General features: G+C 38.4%; 1 protein-coding gene across 1 annotated transcript; it reads left to right on the plus strand.

Annotated features, from left to right (window-relative positions):
* The first annotated feature begins 8,682 nt into the window (after nucleotides 1-8,682).
* On the plus strand, nucleotides 8,683-10,264 carry LOC122144570 (protein-tyrosine kinase 2-beta-like). Its single transcript, XM_042755583.1, has 4 exons — nucleotides 8,683-9,114; nucleotides 9,965-10,000; nucleotides 10,131-10,155; nucleotides 10,251-10,264. Exons 1-4 carry the CDS (start codon nucleotides 8,947-8,949, stop codon nucleotides 10,262-10,264), a joined length of 243 nt encoding a protein of 80 aa, XP_042611517.1. The 5' UTR covers nucleotides 8,683-8,946.
* The last annotated feature ends 8,241 nt before the right edge of the window (nucleotides 10,265-18,505 follow it).

Here is an 18,505-nt window from a genome sequence, read left to right on the forward strand (position 1 = left end):
AATGTATAGATTAATAAATATAAATATCATGAGTTATAATTTATTTATAATATATTTGATTATGAAATGGTTTCTCTCTCTACGACCCGGTCTAATCTCATATTGCAAAGCAGTATGGGGAAAAACACCAGATCTGAGAGCGGAAAGCAAAATAAAAAAACGTAAAAAACCAAATACAAAAAAAAACAAAATTAAATAAAAAAAAAAAGAAACAAGAAAAAAAAAAAATTATTCGATGTATATCATTCTTTGTTCACTATATGAATTTTTCACAGGTTCAGATATTTATGCAGAGATACCAGAATATTCACCAGTTCAAAGTAAGAACCAAATAATATTTTAAAGCGATAGATTAGTTGTCATTTCTTTATTTATTTGACATTTTGACCTCAATCCCTTGTTTTCCAGCATCTAAACTTTAGCATCTCACGAAACGGACAGTGTCCTCGGACGGATTCTGGGTGAAGGTTTCTTTGGTGAGGTGCATGATGGGATCTATAAAAGCAAGGTTAGTGCACACCTACAGGCCCAAATATTCAGCGATATGGATCATAAGGATTTTGTAGAAGAAATCACTGGAAACTATTTCAGAGTTGCAGCTTCAGGACAGCAAGCCTCATGCACTCTTGATTGTCTTTAATCCAGAAGGGAAGAGCGAGGCTTGTTGTTATACGTGAACGTTGGATGTGGGACTTGTAAAAGACCATGCAAGGACATGCTAGCTGATGTGAAGAGGAAAGTTCATGAGGTGAACGCTTGTGAAGATGATTCATCTTCCCCATAGAATCGGACAGATGCCTGAATAGAATGCTAAAAGTCATTGTTTTCATTGCATGATCATGAAGAAAAAAAGAAACTGGACCATCCGCCACATCGTGAGGGCTCATTGGAACGTATATGCAGGTGTCACCAAGGATCCCGTGTTGCGATTTGGACAATGGGAGCTGATACCACGTATTTGGAGCATGTGCGATTTTGAGATTTTGTATCAATTTTGCACCCATACACATGATTTCATGATGATGTGTCAGGAGCCTTGTGTTCTATTTATTACAAGTGATGGTAGCAAATGAAAAATCAGACAAACCAGCGTTACTTGCGAAGAATTTAAGCATTACAAGGATGTGTTTGTGAGCATAGTCATATTAAACAAAGTCAATCCAAGGAATGCGTACGACTTAGGAGTTCTGTTTCCCCTCATAGGAACAGATTTTGTGAGATTCAATGTAGCATTACATCACTTGCTCACAAATGGATCCTCTGCCAGTGAATGGGTTCGCCGTGTCAGCAATAGAGAGTCCAAAACATCTGATTTAAAACACACCACAATAATCCAGCCACTACGCCAGGCCCCATCAGTTAAAGTGTCATTGTATCAATGGCATTGTATGTAACATTTTAGCACCCCTCCTCCACTTAACTGATACAACAATTAGAGTTAGTCAACATATAAAATTCCATAATAGAACGCCCGTTTGTCCAATGAAAAAGTCCATCTTCAGTTGTCCCTCATATCAAACATATTTGTTTTGAACTGTTTTCGCATTGTAAACAGTGTTGATCTACTGCATATTTCTCTACGGTTCAGATGAGATACACTTATCTCTGGAGAACAGCAGTGTCTGAATTGAGGATCAAGAAGAAAAACGGTTTGAAGTTATAAAAAAATATAAAAAAAAAACCTAAGCAGCGGGCTTTTTTTTTTTTTTTTTTTTGGCTTGAGAATAGCATTAACTGATGGATGGAGTGGTTGTGGCATTTTGTGATAAGTTCTTTATACAGATCTGCAATTTTGGACTCTCACTTACTGACGGGCCACCCCATTCACTCGTGCAGAGGCCATCCATTATAAGAGCAAGTGGACATGCACATGATACAAGGTTCTCCACACATCTGTTCCTATGAAGAGAGAAACATACAACTCAATGTACGTTCAACACTTTTTCAGGGGGGATCTTGCGGGATTCTTATTTGGCGTGACAAACCCTATAACCTCCTTAACACATCAACTGTTTGCCCATGTTCACAATAAGGAAAATTAAATCTGACCTTTACATTAGTACTATGATATGGCATATTTATAATCAGACTTTATTATCACTTCTGGTCATCTCTGATGTAATTCATTCCTAGCCTATGAATTTACCTGATGGACGAAACAACAGCACACAATCTAAAGCACTGTCCACGAGTGCAGCCCTTGCTGACTGTCTATCAAGATCAGTAAGCTCCTCTGGGCTCGCTTACTAGAGGGTGTTAAAACATGAAGTTCCACAGGTACCATCCAATACATCTTCTGACCAGATGTCAGTGTGTCTACAGCTTGTAAACAGTTCTCCGCCTGGTTTTGTGCATAATACATTAACGTTATTTGCGTTTGAGATTCTGCGGCATTTGGTTATTCGGTTGGTTATGGTGTAACATAGTATGAAGAATCCAACTGCTCATGCCTCTATAAAATATCTCTTCTCATTGACTTTTCAACTTAACTCTTCTTCGCTCTCGCAGCTCTCATTCAAGCAGCTCCCCTTACTGGCGTTACTAAAACGACTTGCACTGATCTGTCATATATCTGACACAGGTAAAAAATAAAATAAATTACAAACTACTCCAATCAATCTTCCTACGCCTGCCAGATGCACTTAAACTTGCAATGGGTACATCCGGACTTTGCTTTGTACGTCTAGTGTTTCTTCAGCTAACTCGCAGTTGTGTTCCTGCCATGAGTAATGTATATTGAATAATAATTACATTATAGAGCCTTTACGTGTTCACAAACAATTCTTGTTGTAATAATAGCTGCACATAATGACAGAAGAATTCTGTTTGTATGTCAGAAGCATAGCCCACTACATCACACAATTATATGTTTTAATAGCATTTTAGATTTGTAGAGATTTTGGATTTTAAAGCGACTTGATTGCCTTCTGTTGTGCAGTAATTTCATAGGCTAAATTTTTTGCATATCACTTTCACTTTTCTAATGAGAGATGTATTTGTAGGCTATATAGTTTTTTGAGACGTCTCCTTGCGCTCAACAAGATTGCATATATATGATTAAATTACAGTAAAAACTACAAAATTGGTGAAATCTTACTAAAAGGCTGAATAACTGTTCTATGTGGATATATTTAATTTATTCTCGTGAGCAAATGGAAATTTTTACCATCAATCACTCCAGTCATTCACGTGTCCACATGGATCCATTCAGAAATCACGTTCTCAATATGCTGACTTTGCCTGCGCGACGAAACCTAAGTTGCTTATTCATGTAAAATGCTGGCAATCACTGATAAAACAGTTGCTGCTGCTCTGTTCCATATTCGTCTGGTGGAACGCACCAATACCTACTATTTTTTAATATTTCCATACAGAACATACAGCATTTCTTTGAAAAAGACACCACTCTTGTATCACCATTAAAAAGAGTCTTTACTCGTCCACTTTTAATCAATAATTTACAATCCGTAGTCTTTGCGCCAATAAAAAAAAAGTACTAATATAGCCGTTAAATAAAACACAATCTCATAAATTGACACACGACCAAAAAACTAACGTACACAACCAATTGCCATAAACTATGTTACTCACCACCAAATTATTGCCTTGCCCTAATACAACCCGCGCGATGCCATTAAAAATATAAAACCTCATTTTTGCCTAGTATGAGTGTCTCTCAACATATCCTTGTTGAATATACATGAATAAATCATGTATCTATTACTAGTGTGGCCTGAACAAAGAAAACCTATTTCTACGTGTAGTGCACATGCATCCAAGCTTATAAGTGCAGTGCAAACCTGGTCCAGGGACATTGCTGTGAGAAACGTGCTGGTCGCCAAACCAGAAACTGTGTGACGCTGGGAGACTTCGGCTTGTCCGATACCTAGAACTCGGCCAGAGTTTACAAAGGCAAGATATGTTTGCCTCGGACTAGTATGTTTAAACTTATCCTGCAGTTTAAGTCTAATATCGGTTCTCTTGTGCCTAATGCTGTCAAATGGACACGTTTGGTATTCCTCTGAACCTCGTGAGTCGATTACTATATCCAAATGGGATGGCCCCCAGAGTCCATCAGCTCGCAGAGGGCTTACTCGGCGTTGAAGTGAATGCTTTGGATGTTCAAATCTTACGTGACTTTGAACTCATGACGGTGGTGATTGCGACCTTAACGCCGCCGTTTTAAACATCCATGACGCGTTTGTTCTATGTCACTTCCTACAAGAGCACGCACAAAATGCTGGCTCTCTACCTCACAGAACAGACTGAATCACTTGTTTTTTGACCACCATTAGCCCCCAAACGATCGTAATTCTAATCGTAGCAGGCGACATTGTTCTCAAAACAAGGCCGTCTCCATGGCGGTAAATTCCTAATCTCCTGTATCCATTCTTGCTTGAGATCAGTGCCTGAAACAAACCCTATCTTGTCCCACAATGCCTTCTGCGTCTTGCAGACACAGTCGTCACTGCAATGAAACAGGCCAAAAGCAGTTGCAGACAGCACTAATTTCAGGGTATCCTGATTTCGTGGCGACGGTTCCTGTGCTTATCCTTTCAGCCGTTGTGCATGTGGGAGATCATGAGTGGAAGTCAGCAGCCGTTTATTCTGCTGCGAAAACACCGGATTGTGAATAACCAGGCTGGAGCAGGGTGTCCGTCTCGCCCAAAACCTGACGCAGTGCCCCGCCGGACCCTCTACTCCCTCAATGACCTCCCGTCTGCTCGAGCGCCCTACCAGCCCCCCGCGAGAGACCCCAGACTTTCGCCAGACACTTCGTGTGCAAGCATGAGGGACTCACTACGGCTCTAGTCAGGTTGTCGGTATGTTTGCCATCCCTTAAGGAGACGTCAATACGAGCATGCACTTTCGGACCTCCAAAACAGAATACTTAACTTATCCCAAAATAGAGCATATATTAACCCTAAACGTTATTAGAGCTCGATCTCATCTGTATTTACACCACAATTTAGCACCGCAACATGTAACACCAAAACCTCCTCAATCGGCGACCTAGACCTGGTCACCATCCTTCAGAAACTCATCATATAAAAACAAAGTTTATGATCTGCGACTAAAGCTGTAAGTGGAAAAAGTAAGGATGATGAAAAACTAATATGACTGAAATTAAAATTAAAAATAATATTAAAACTCTAACAGCACCAAAAAAAAATGTCCAATTCTAACCTCAAAACAACCAACATACTATACACAAATTAATAAAAAATGTACAACATAATCCAAAAATAGTAAAGAATATAAACATGCAAATAATAATAACCAAATACAAAACTGACCTGATCATAAAAAATCTAAAGTGTAAAATTAATATTAAATTACTATTCAAAATTGTAAAAAATGTAAATACACATTAAAATTGTGATTGTATAAGAATAAAAAGTAAATAAATAAATAAATGAAAAATTCTAAACAATTAAATGTAAAAAAGAAATACCTAAAAACTAATTGTAAATGGATTACACATTGTGGTGAAATTTTATTTTAAAAGAAATAAAATGTAACTATAATAAAAAAAAGAAATATATTTAAAAAAATAAAATAAAAATTAAAAAATTAATATAGGAAAAGGTCAATAAGTAATAAACGAAAATACAAAAACTTCTATATATAAAACAATATAATAATATAATTAAATCTAAAAAATAAAAAGGTAGATGATGGTAAAACATAAAAAAAAAACAAAAACGTGACCACAAATATATAACTAACACATGAAATAATATAACAAACACTCTAGACTCTAAACCTGTTTCTGTTTGCTCCCCCACAGTGATGTTCATAATATGGAGAAGGTAAAGTGGAGGTGGAGGAGATGAGAGGCAGAACGCGCTCCATAAATATATCCCCGTTTTACCTGATGCGCTCCACCGAAGGTAATCTGTCTTTTCACTCCTCTTTTTATTATACATGGTATTTCGTACTGGTATTTATCAGTTCTCAGTCTTTTTCTGCTTCATCTTCATTCTTTTGTGAAAAGCCGTCAAGAATGAAACAATCAGGTCCAAGCAGCCTCTCAAAAATCCACGTTCTAACATCCCCAGGTGATTTTTCACTCCTATTAAGTCTGAAGTTGCTTTAATTGCAATAAAATGCAGCCTCTTTGTAGTGATGAACTACTTTATGAGCTCAAACTTTTTCTCCATCAAAATTCTCCCAAGATTATACAATATCCAGGATGATCCCCCCCCTCTCCACCAGCTGTCATCTATTTATGACCTTATTTATGTCTATTTCTATTTCACCCAAAGAATATTTAAGGAGAAACGAAAACACTTCTGAGACCAAAGTGTGGGAGTTAAATGAGACTTCAAATTATGTCTCCTGTGCAATGATGAAAAGAAGAAGCTATATATTTACTCAGTGGGTGATGCATTTAAAATTGGTAGACCATCACTATAAACTATGAAGCAGCTTCATGTTGGTCACGTCTATCTAGGTCAAGTCACACCATTTCCAGCAGCTGTGGTTTTGGCCTCTTTTCTGCATTTGCACTCAGAACCGCCATGTTATGCGTGTCATTGTGTGAATATGTTTAGCGTGTGGTTTAGTTGTGCTTCTCTGTTTGTGTTTCTTGCTGTTCGCCCAACTTTTCCAGCTGCCTGAGTCTCTGCGCTTTAGTTTCACGAGTCCTTGCCAGCCCGCCAGACTGGCGCTCTGTGCTCATGTCCAGGCTGCACGCTGAACCTGCCGCCGTCCCATCGCCGTCGGCAGTATGGGGGGGTAAAGAGCGCCACCTGCCTTCAGTATACTGCGAACAAACATGCTCCTGTGTGTTTTCACCAAAAATTACATTTGCTGACAGTTATTCACCCTCATAGGCATCCAAGATGTAGATGAGTAGTTATTTTTCATCAGATTTGGAGAAATGTAGCATTGCATACACTTGCTCACCAGTGGATCCTCTGCAGTGGAATGGGTGCCGTCCGAATGAGAGTCCAAACAAGATGATAAAAAAAACATCACAATAATCCACACCACTCCAGTCCATCCAGGTTAATGCTTGTGAAGCCAAAAAGATTCATGTTGGAAGAAAACAAATCCATCATGTAAGGTGTTTATCTTTAAATAACCATTCACTTTGGTCAAAATTATTGAGTGACCATACTCCATAAATACCACTGTCCACCAGTAACAAAAAAGTTACATCCCTTGTTTTCTCTCATCCAACAAATCCACTCACCTATGTGTTTTTAGAGCTCTTTGGCCTTGTACAAAGGGGTTTGATCTCGTGCATATTCTCTCTTGATTCAGACCAGATGACTTTTTCACTGGAGGAAGTACTATTATGGACATCATATTTTAGCCAGAAACAGTGGTTTGCAGTTAGGAAATATCTTAAGGATGGATGATACAAACACAGTTTTTCACTTCACAAGACATTAACTCATGGACTTGGAGTGCTGTAGATTACTTGAAGATGCTTTTTCAGCTGTTTGGACTCTCATTACGCTGGACGGGGCGGAGGGGCACCCATTCACTCTGCAGGAGCATCCATTGGTGAGCAAGTGATAAATTGCTTACTTTTCTCCAAAATCTGTTCTGATGAAAGGAAACAACATTCACCTATATCTTGGATGGGTGACGGTGAGTCAACTTTTCAGCAAAGTGTTGAATTTTTGGGAACTATGTACTTGATACTAATTCTTTAAAAAGCCAATTGAAACATGCATTGTCAAACGCACAATTCAAAACACTGTCAGAAACTACCCATTGAGAGGGCTTGACAAGCACCAGTTTCTTTCCTGTGTTGATGTATTTCCTATTTTTTTAAGTATCCAGAGTGCCATTTGTTTTACATCACATCCTGCCGAAAACCACTCCTCAACAGGCCCTTGTGGCATAGACGAAAAAAGATGCTAGTTCGCAAATGAATGAAGGTCAAGCCATTTACTTTGCAACTCTTTATGGCTGAGAACGAAATCATGAATAAGATGTACCATGATTTGCTGCATGCGATAATTCAGGGGGAGGACTATTTAATAACTACATATTGCATTTCTATTATGCCATCCAAGGTATATATCAGTACATTCCCTGGGAATTCAGAACACAGACCCTTGGGGCGGTGCGAGTGCTGTGCGCCTAAGGTTATGACAAAATTTGGTGTAGTGTTAAAACTGGTCTTTTGTTTTGGGTTGGGCTAGTTGTAATGTGGGCGCCCTAAGCTTCAGTGCATCATCTCTCTTCTTTTACAAATTTAAAGTGACATGATTGGAGTGAATTTAAGCCAGGGGGATGTCAAGCCTTCTATTTAATACAGTAATTTGACTTTCTGGAAATTATGTCATAAATGTGTGTATATTAAAATAATCAAACAGGAAGTACCGCTTGTGAAGTTCACTCAAAGGTCAGTGATAGGATTTAGACTAAATTAATGTTAAGGATATAAATATGTTATAAATAAAACAATGTCTTAAACTGTTATCAAATTGTATTTGTGGTGTATTTGTACATCAAATGTTGCAATAATATTGTTAAAATGCAATTTTGAAGCAATCTTTGTCATCTCACTTTAGAAAAGGACGTTTCAAAAGTGGGACAGCATGCTTTGACTAATGTGGGACAGTCAATATACTGTTATTCAATTGATAAAATGTGTATTAAATACCATACATGCATTTTTATTACATTTTGGGCTTGTAATGCAGGAATTTTTTAGCAGTAGTTTTAGTAATTTTGTTATTGTTATTAAATATTTATATTAAGCTGCAATTTATATTAATTTTAGTCATTTTACTGCTTGGTGCATTGATAACCACAAAAGCTTTTGGCCTGGTTTCTTTTTTAAAGATGGTCAGGTGTAAATGCATATATTTTAAGAGTGCTATCAGCATATTTATGGCCATAATGATGACAAACATAAAATTAAAAACTTGCAAAACTCCTGTTTAATTCATGAGGTCGTATTATTTTCTGGTATGATATATGCGTGTGTTGTTTGTGAAGGACCGAGGTTTCCTGGAGCCCAACAGTAAAGAAGACGCTCAGCGGCTGTGGGAAATGGAGAGGCAGTGTGTGCAGGAAACTTTAAGGAGGCAGAAACAGGAAATGCTGGAGGACAACAAGTGGCTTGAGAAAGAAGAGAAGCTTCTGGTTAGTCATCAGTAACGTGTGTCTCTCGTCAGAGCCGTAGAAGCATGCAATCCTCCCCGGGAACGTTACTATGAGTTCAGAGAAACAATTCAAATGTGACCCTGGACCACAAAACCAGTCTTAAGTGTAAATTTTTTGAAATTGAGATTTATAACTCATCTGAAAGCTGAATAAATAAGCTTTCCATTGATGTATGGTTTATTAGGATCGGACAAATATTTGGTCAAGATACATTTAAAAATCTGGAATCTGAGGGTACAAAAAAATATTGAGAAAATCACCTTTAAAAGTTGTTCAAATGAATTCTTAGCAATGCATATTACTAATAATATTAAAAATTAAGTTTTAATATATTTACGGTAGGAAATTTACAAAATATCTTCATGGAACATGATATTTACTTAATATCCTAATGATTTTTGGCATAAAAGTAAAATTGATACTTTTGAACCATACAATGTTTTTTGGCTATTGCTACAAATATACCCCAGCGACTTAAGACTGGTTTTGTGCTCCAGAGTCACAAATATGTTTGCACAGCAGAGTGGTGTTTAAAAAGACCGTTCTATAAAAAAAGATTAAAGTTAACATCAAGTCCAAATTTACCTTATTTACAGGCTTCTGTTATTCAGAAAAAAAGACTATATTAGCCTTTCTAATCTTTCATCAGAAAGTAATGACTTGTTCCTCCACTGAAATGGCTTTTTTTTTTTTTTGGCTGATGTTTCCTTCCCCTAAGGATTTCTGTTTTATATAATCTTGTTTGTCTTAAAATACATCACATTATGAAAGTAAAATGGGTTTCATCTTTTCATGTGGACTTTAGACTTAGGCTCTGTTTCTCTTTCAGGATCCATTTGCCAATGACGACACAAAGGCTAAAGTGGTAAAATACTTCTGTATATATATGAAATATTAAATAATCTCATTTTTATATGTTCATCCCATCGTGACTTTTGTCTTCCACTGTTATGCACTATTATTAAACAACATTAACATCCTTTTCTTTATTTTAGATGTCAGGAAATGAGACAAGCCAAGGTGAGTTAATTTTAAAACACACAATTAAAGGAATATTTCACCCAACATCATTTACTCACCTACATCATTAAAACCCTGTATGCTGTTATTTCTAGCTTTTCTGATGTAATTAAAAAATAAAAAATAAAAAAAAAGCCAAATTCTTTTCGCATTTTAGCAGTGATGAACAAATTTAATTGTTATATACTAACTTTCCTTCGGCTTATCTAAAAGTTTGTGGTTTTTTTATGTGCTTGTATTTTGTTATATTTCTATATTTCTCTGACTTATTTTATTATTTTTATTAATATATGGATATATATATATATTATTAATAATATGTTTAATATATAGTATGTTTATTGTTTATTTAACTTTCATTCAAGTTGCATAGAAGATTGACCTTTTATTATTTCAGTACACGAAGAATGATTTGTCATTTTTAGTAATTTGTTTAACACACTGCAGCGTTGATCGCACAAACTGTACTCCTGAACTCATTAATTCTTCTTATTCAGTCAGTAGCCATGCGACCGTTGAATCTGGTGAATGTCATATGTCATCCAATCACGTTCTGCTGTCTTTTGGACTTTGTGCTTTTGCTGGGTTTCTTCAGCTCCTTTCCATGCTCCTCCAGAGAAGCCCCCAAGGGTGTCTGCTCAGTAATGCAGGTTTTAATGCGGTTAGTGGAAGGCTGAATGCCAGCAGGACCTTCTGATCTCTTGTTTGAAGCACGCCTCAGTAAAGGTGTCTGCCATCCTTTGGATGTTTCCAGACGAGCAGATGGCAGCAATCAAAGCGAGAGGTTTTTACTGGGAGCTCTGTACTAAAACCTGATGAGCTTTGGAACCTTGTGGGGCTCACCTGGATAATGGAATCAGTAGAAAGAGGATGAGCAAGGGTTTTTTTTGTTTTTCTGAGACTTCAGTGAAGTTGAAGATGAAACCATTTCTCTGAGCTGCTGTATAGCTGTGGCACCAAAGAGAGAGTAAAAATGGCTTAAGGGAGTAAATAATAGAGAGACTGCTTTTTGACTGTACTTTTTTAAAAAGTGAGTTCAACATCCCTGGTTCAGGGTTAAGTACACAGTAAAAAAAACAAAAAAAAACAAATTTAAAAAAAAAAAATCTTATACTTAAATTAACATATGAAAAAAAATAGGGTAGGTTGTACTTTTCTTTGTTGTCACAGCTAACTGCCGTAACATACATCTAAATTTGTACTTACATTGCTAAATGAATAAAACTTGCTATGGGATAAAACTGTGGGCTTAGATGAAATAAGACCCCTTGTAAATTAAACTAGAATAGCCGTATATATAGTAAAGAAACAGCTGTTTATTACCCGTACTGTTATACATTAAGGCGCACATTAAAACTGCTAAATACTGCACTAGAAAGTTTGAAATTAGCTGTCACGAGACGCTGCTGGAAAAGGAACCGAGTCAAGAATAAATCGAGAGAGATAATTTATTAATCCAACACAGAAAAACGGAGGAAAGGAAGACACAGCCGTAATGTAACTTGCAGACCCGACCAAACAGTATCTTGAACAGACTAGGACCCTTAACGACAGGATAATTGAGGAAATACGTTGAAGTGGAGATGATCTAAATTAACAGGGAGACATGGAAAACACGATGGGTGAAGAAAGGCTAGCACACCTGGGAACTAAGCTCAAACCAAACAACAGGAGACGAGAAAACGGGGTCACGGGGCAACAAAACACTAAGGAAGGTACAGGGGTGTGACTCGGTATTTGTGACATTAAATCCCCACCACCCGGAAGGTTGCTGTCCCGCACTGCGTATAAACAGAGGGAGGGCGTAGGTGGGAACTTGGGAGGAGGTTCCGGTGGAGGACTGGACTAACCCGGTGCAGGGGTCTAGCACGACAGAGGACCACGGAGAAAGAAGCCAGGTAGGAGACGACAGAGGGAGGAGCCAGGGTAGGAGGACAGGGAGGACCTGGAGCAGGAGGAAGCCCAGCAGGACCAGGGCCACAGCCATAACAGCCCAAGGTGGAGCTGACGGTTGGAGGAGCCATGGAGGAGGAATGGCGCCGACTCCAGTGGGGCTGAGCAACCGGGTGCGGAGCGGGAGGAGCACAGTGAAGAAGCTGGAGCCCGAGAGCAGAGCCCAGAAGAAACCAGGCCACAGCCATAACAGCCAAAGGTGGAGGCTGAACGGTTGGAGGAGCCATGGAGGAGGATGGCCGCCGGACTACCCAGGGTGAGCTGAGCAACGTGGGCGGAGCGTGGAGCCCGAGGCAGAGACAGAGAGCCAAAGGAGCCAGCTGGTGACGGGGGAGGGATCCGGACTTGGGTCTAGCGGCGGAGACTGATGGCTCTATGGCAACCAACCCGGAGGATGTGGAACTGAAGGGCACACAGCGGATCACAGAGTGGCCAGAGGACTGAGGTGGAGCCAAGGGAGGAAGGGCCTGATGGAGCACAGAGGGAGCTATGGCAAACGCCAGAGGATTGGATCTCGAGCTAATGGATGGTCGACGCCAGAGCAATGTGGAGCCGGAGGAACGAGGGAGCCCAGGCGGGACTTGTGGAATGCCGGCCCAGGCAGAGGATCAAGAGAGGACGGAGCTAGGAGCCATAGTGGAGCCACAGTTCAATGGGTCTCGAGATGGAGTGCCAGACCTCGGAGAAGCTGAAGGGTGGAGGTGAGGGAGGACTACGGCCACGCTGGACTCCCTGGAGGATGGCAGTCCCGTGGAGATTTTGCAAAAAACCGCTCATATTTATGGTGGGCTGAGCCGCGAGCCATGGGGCTGGAGTCCACCTGGGCACTAACACCGTGACACAGGGGGTCCCATCCTAGTGGCCTAACTGGGAATTGGAAGCTCCCCTCACTGGGCTGGATGGTAACCCAACGGATGAAGGAGGGAGCTGGATGGGACCAGGGGAGACATGTATGAGAGGTAGAGGGGGTATGGTCATCCTATGACAGTTCAGATCTCCCGGTCTATTAAAATCCACCTCCTACATTTTGCCGGTCGCATAATTTGCTCACCCTCAGCCGCGTCAGAGGGGAGGAGCCTCCACCTCACACTCACGACCGGCCACGGCTGTGCTTGCGCCGTATCTCGCAACCTGTCGTCTGCAGGAGGATGACGGCTGGTGGACTAATTCGAGGCAAAGGAGGTAGGGGATCATGGACAACACTACAGAAACGGAAAAAAGAGACCTGAGGAAAAACCAGAAAACAACAAAGAGACGGGTAGGGACAAATGTCGCTATTTAAACTTTTGCTTGTGGTCGGATAAGACCACGCAGATTGAACAGACTAGGGACCATTTAAAGGACAGAGACGAGATAATTTTGGGGAAACAACAGTTGTGAGGTGACTAATGACTAAATGAACAGGGACATGGAACACATGGGGAAGAAACTAGACACACCTGGGAATTAATCAAACCAAAACACTGGAGACAGAAACTGGGTCACAGGGGCAAAAACACACTAAATGAGTCCGGGTGTGATGCTAGTAGCTTGTTAATAATGAAATTATTTCTACATTTACACCTATATAAAAATTCTGTTAACAATAAACAACACTGGCGTCGGGGGATGCACCTATTCCTAAAACTGTGCCGTTCATCTTTCTTATTTTGAAAAATTTGGGCAAAATTTTTAATCTTGCAACAGTGTTGTAATCATTAATAAAAACTTAAACTTAAATATTAAAATTGTGTTGAATTGAAACAACTGAAATAAAAGTAAGAAGTGTAAATATTAGATGAAATAAAAAGCGTCTGTTAAGAAAAGAAAAAAAAAAAGACGAGAAAAGAGAGAAAATGTTCTCTTGGCTCTCGTAACCTGCATACATGTTTTAAACTGAAATACTACAACATTACAGAATCTTATTATAAAAATGTAAGCTTAGATAGAAATATTTAATAACAGTACTGCACAAAATGACTAAAGCATTAATAACATTTTAAAATGGAAATCTGAAACTATAAAAATAAAAACTGCTTGAAGCTCTGAAATCTGGATTTCCGACCACGTTCAATTGTCTGAGCAAAGACGATGCTAGAGTCGTGCGTTGTACTTTATTAATATTTTGTACTATGGTACGCGTTTGAATTATAGCTCTTAATTTTGGTTTTGGTTTTAAATTAAATAAAACACACCCAAAGATTACTATGTTTTTACAATCACAATGCAAAGAGAAGATTATGTAATTTCAGTGGATCTGTAAAATTCCGATGCATGGAACATGAATGTGGCAAATGGGTTTTGCTGCCATGTATTAACACCAGACTTGTGCTGGCCATCACAGCCGCGCCCACAGCAGAACTGCGACCGCAGCGGATGACCTGGTCTTATACACTAACGTGATGGGAGATGGTGAATGGGCGTGGTGCAGCTGAGAGACCGATGTCAACACGTTACCATCCTCAGGGGAGTACGTCACTGTGGTGAAGTTAGGGCGACTTTGAAGCAGTTCGTAATGCTTAATGTTTGGAGTCATGTTGCTGTGTTCCGGTAAGGTCATTATTGTCTCATCCTGGCAGTGGTGGGGGAAAAACTGGACGTTACGCACAGTCTGATCAACAGTGGGATGACAATCCCTCCGACTCTACACGAGTCCATCAGAATCGGAGGTAAAGCATTTCAAATAACAATATTTTTTTGAGCTATAAATGATCAAAGCTTATGTTCCAAATATGACAAAGTTATTGTCAACTGACGATATTTTCTGATAATAAACTCGGGAACTAGAAGATAATTAGGGCAACATTGATAGATACTCACGAATTGTGAGATGTTAATGATACAGTACATGATAAATTATAAGATTTTAGTATGCTTTCGCAAGAAAAAAGTTAAGATTGTTTCCAAAGATAGAAAAGGATAAATTGTGAGTTTTTATCTAACATTTCTGACTATTTCATCTATTCCATGGCAGAAACAAGTTGGACTTTTTTAATTCGCAATTGTGAGTTCACAACACGTCGATTCTGACCTGACATGTCTTTCTCAGAATTAAAAATAAAAAAAAAGAAAAAACGATAATATAAACTTGAGGAACAATTCGTGCAATTCTAGAAAAGCAATCCAATTTTCTTAAACTATTTTGAACTATTATTATGGAAGATATTTCCCTAAAAACATTTCAAAAGGTTAATTGCAACTTTTTTATCTCACAATTCTGACTTTTTTTCCTTGCATATTCTGAGACATTTCTATAAACTCAGAATTAATAAGAGTATAAATCAGACGTTGGAGAAAAACTTTAAAGGTTAATAAAAATCCTCAGTTTACCTTTTATAATTCTCAAAATATTTTCTATTTCTTGACTTTTTTCGACGGCCAATTGTGAGTTAACATCCCATAAACATCCTAGCTCTAATCAAAGTCTGAATTGTGAGATATAAATTTGCAGTTCTAAGAAAAAATGACAAAACTGTGAAATACAAAATCATATTAATTATGAATTGGTGAGATAAAAAGTCAGCAATTTTGACAGATTAAAAAGTCACCAATGACCTTTTCAATTTGTTTGCCTTTTTTTTTTTTCTCACAAGTGTGAGTTTAACCTCATAATTCTGGCGTTTGTTTTTCCTCAGGACACAATTGATGAGATACATGTGCTAAGATTGTTGGAGATTTAACAACTCATCAACTTCTGGAGAATTGGTGTGTGGTTTGTAAAGGGTAGATATTAACCCTCGAATTGTGAGATATTACACTCCACATTCCAAGAAAAGGCTGAATTGTGTGATCTAAAACAATCTCTTTTCATGTTGTGAGTTTAACATCTCGTAATCGTGGCGTTTTTTTCTGGAATGTGTTGATAACTGTGCAAGTTCTGAGTTTATATCTTATAAAATAATCTTTTTTTAGTCCTAAATAGTACATTCCTAATTACAAGAAAACTTTTGAGGAAAAAAAAGGTCTGAACTTGGTTAACGCCCTTAGTTAACATTTATAATTAGGCAGGACGAATTGTGAGATAAAAGTTTCATTACTTATTAATCTATTTATTTATTTCGTCTCCATAGCAGAAAATAAGCTTTCATGACATTTCTATAAATGAAAAAAGTATAAGTGTATGTGTCTGGCTGCCCTCTCTGGCTCGTCAAGATTGAAGGAACGCAGAAGTTGCGTGAATTATAGCGATCTGGCCGAGCTTGAATCAGTAAAGATGCGTTCTGGCTCAGCGAGAAACGCCGTACAAGTCTCTGAAGGACCGAGTGTAAGAAAGAACAGATGCTGGCAGGCCGCTCACGACGACCTGGCCAGGACTCCAAATAACCTGCTGGACGCTGTGGACACAGGCCCGAGTACGCAGAGAAAAAAACGTGGCCCAAAACCCACACACCACACTAGATCTTGATCCCTGATTGGACGTCAGACAGTGGCAAAGGTTTTCATTCCAATGAGAAAGCTGGGGGAGTGAACTCAGTTTGTAAATGACCTGGAACAACGTCCTTTATTTATGGCTTCCGAGATGGTGAATGAAAGCAGGGCTGTTCGGACGTTGAATGTTTGTCAGATGGATTTTTCACCAAATGTTCTGCTTGTAATTGTTTTCCCCAAAAGTCAAGGATGTCTGATCTCAGGAAAGTTTTGTGGGAGCGAAAGAAATACAGACTTCTGGAGTTTTAAATCATGTCCGATCAGTAACTTATTTTATTCTTTACAATTTACAAAGAATGTTGTTATAGAAAATCTCATGCAACACATCAATACAGTTTTTGTTGTATTCGTTCTATACAGTACAACTGGATTTAGGACATCACAAAAATACTTTTGAATCACTCTCAATATATTTTGAAAACTCATCCAGTTCACAATTTACCACTGAAAGAAATGTCCAATCAATTGTGGATTACATAAATAGAATTTGAAAAAGTTATTTGATATATGAACTCACAAGTTCTGAAAAAAAATAAAATCACAATCGATTAGCCAGACTATACAATCGGATATTTTTACAAAGTCAGAATTGTGCCAGACTAAAAGCTGCAATTTACCTGTTTATCATTATTTTAAGTTGATAAGATTTATAAACGTTTTTAGAACGAAATTTCTGGATCCCAATCCTGAGAATAAATCTTTGACAAATTCCTGACTTTTTTGTCCCCTCAAATTTGAGATGCAATATGATGTGGTTTGAGTGTTATGCTTTTCAGCATCGCTTATAAATTACGAATTAGAGATATAGTTAAACTTAAAAGATAGGGGAAATTCAATAGATTGGTGAATATAATATCTTCTGCACCTTTTGCCCAATAAAATTCATTTTCCGCTCAATTTGAATTACTTGATAAAGCTCAGATAAAAATGAGAAAAGTTACATTTTAGCAAATTAAATATTGTGTTTATATTTTTTATTAAGATTAAAAAAAAAAGAAATGTGTTAATTTCATTGCCATATTGTAGTTTGTAAATGATGCTTTTAATTTAAAATTGACGGTGCATTGAATCCGGAATGAAACTTTTACACAACCATTCAGCAGAGGGAGACATTGCTTACATCTGGCTCATTTATTGATTAGCTCCAGTTTTTTACGGACGTTTACATAGCTATACAATGGAGCTAATTTAGGAATACGGAGATGGTTTATGGAGGGAGTTCTATTAATTAATGAAGTCAACCGACTGGGACATTTTCTGTCAGGAGGCATTCTGATTTTTTATCAGATAAAGGCCTATTCCTATTGCTCCCTATATGTGTTTTCTTTAACGGATTTGTTCAATGTGGTTGGCAAACAGTGTTTGAGTTCATCTGTGGCGAGCAGAATTTAAAGTCGTAAATTCAGTGTTTCGCTCAAGATCCATTTAAAAGGTATTGAACTAGGTGGTTCACGGACCTGACCTTCATAAATTGCAAAACCTGCCCGCAAAATCAAACGCAATGTTTTTCCCAGACGCTAGACAAGTTATAATTAATAACACTGTAAAGAGGAGTTTCCTTGTGACACTTGGCGATTAATGGCTGTTGAGAAAGCGGCCCGCACCAAAATGCAATCTACGAGTTCATTGAAGGTTGGATAAAGGGAAAGAGGTCGAAAACTATGAATTGAACGGCCACCCGGCAGGGTAACATAAGCTTTGCCTCTTCTCCCAAAGGTTAATTTTGCGTATTGCGGAAAGTGCTGCACAGTCCGTGCTCTCTTATGCATGGAAAACGATTAGGACTCGGGGAGCAGTTTGATTAGCGGTGGGTAAATGTCAGATCATTCAGTGGGTTGTTGTAAACAATGAAATCGCGATCCTCAACATATCTCCTGAAAGAAATAAAAACCTTTTTCATATAAACAAATGTTTGTAATGGTCCCTGGAAAACGGCCTTGGCTTCCATCAGGGAAGTCTTTATCTGGAAGCTCTTGATGTCAGATCTGTA

This window comes from Cyprinus carpio, unplaced genomic scaffold (assembly GCF_018340385.1).
Source record: "Cyprinus carpio isolate SPL01 unplaced genomic scaffold, ASM1834038v1 S000006726, whole genome shotgun sequence".
Lineage (NCBI taxonomy): Eukaryota > Metazoa > Chordata > Actinopteri > Cypriniformes > Cyprinidae > Cyprinus > Cyprinus carpio.

Excerpts from the sequence above, each read along its gene's own strand:
- LOC122144570 (XM_042755583.1), top strand. The coding sequence starts at position 8,947 with ATGCGTGTGTTGTTTGTGAAGGACCGAGGTTTCCTGGAGCCCAACAGT. Across the intron at positions 9,115-9,964 it reads AGAAAGAAGAGAAGCTTCTG|GATCCATTTGCCAATGACGA; the intron begins GTTAGTCATCAG and ends TTTCTCTTTCAG. Across the intron at positions 10,001-10,130 it reads ACGACACAAAGGCTAAAGTG|ATGTCAGGAAATGAGACAAG; the intron begins GTAAAATACTTC and ends TCTTTATTTTAG.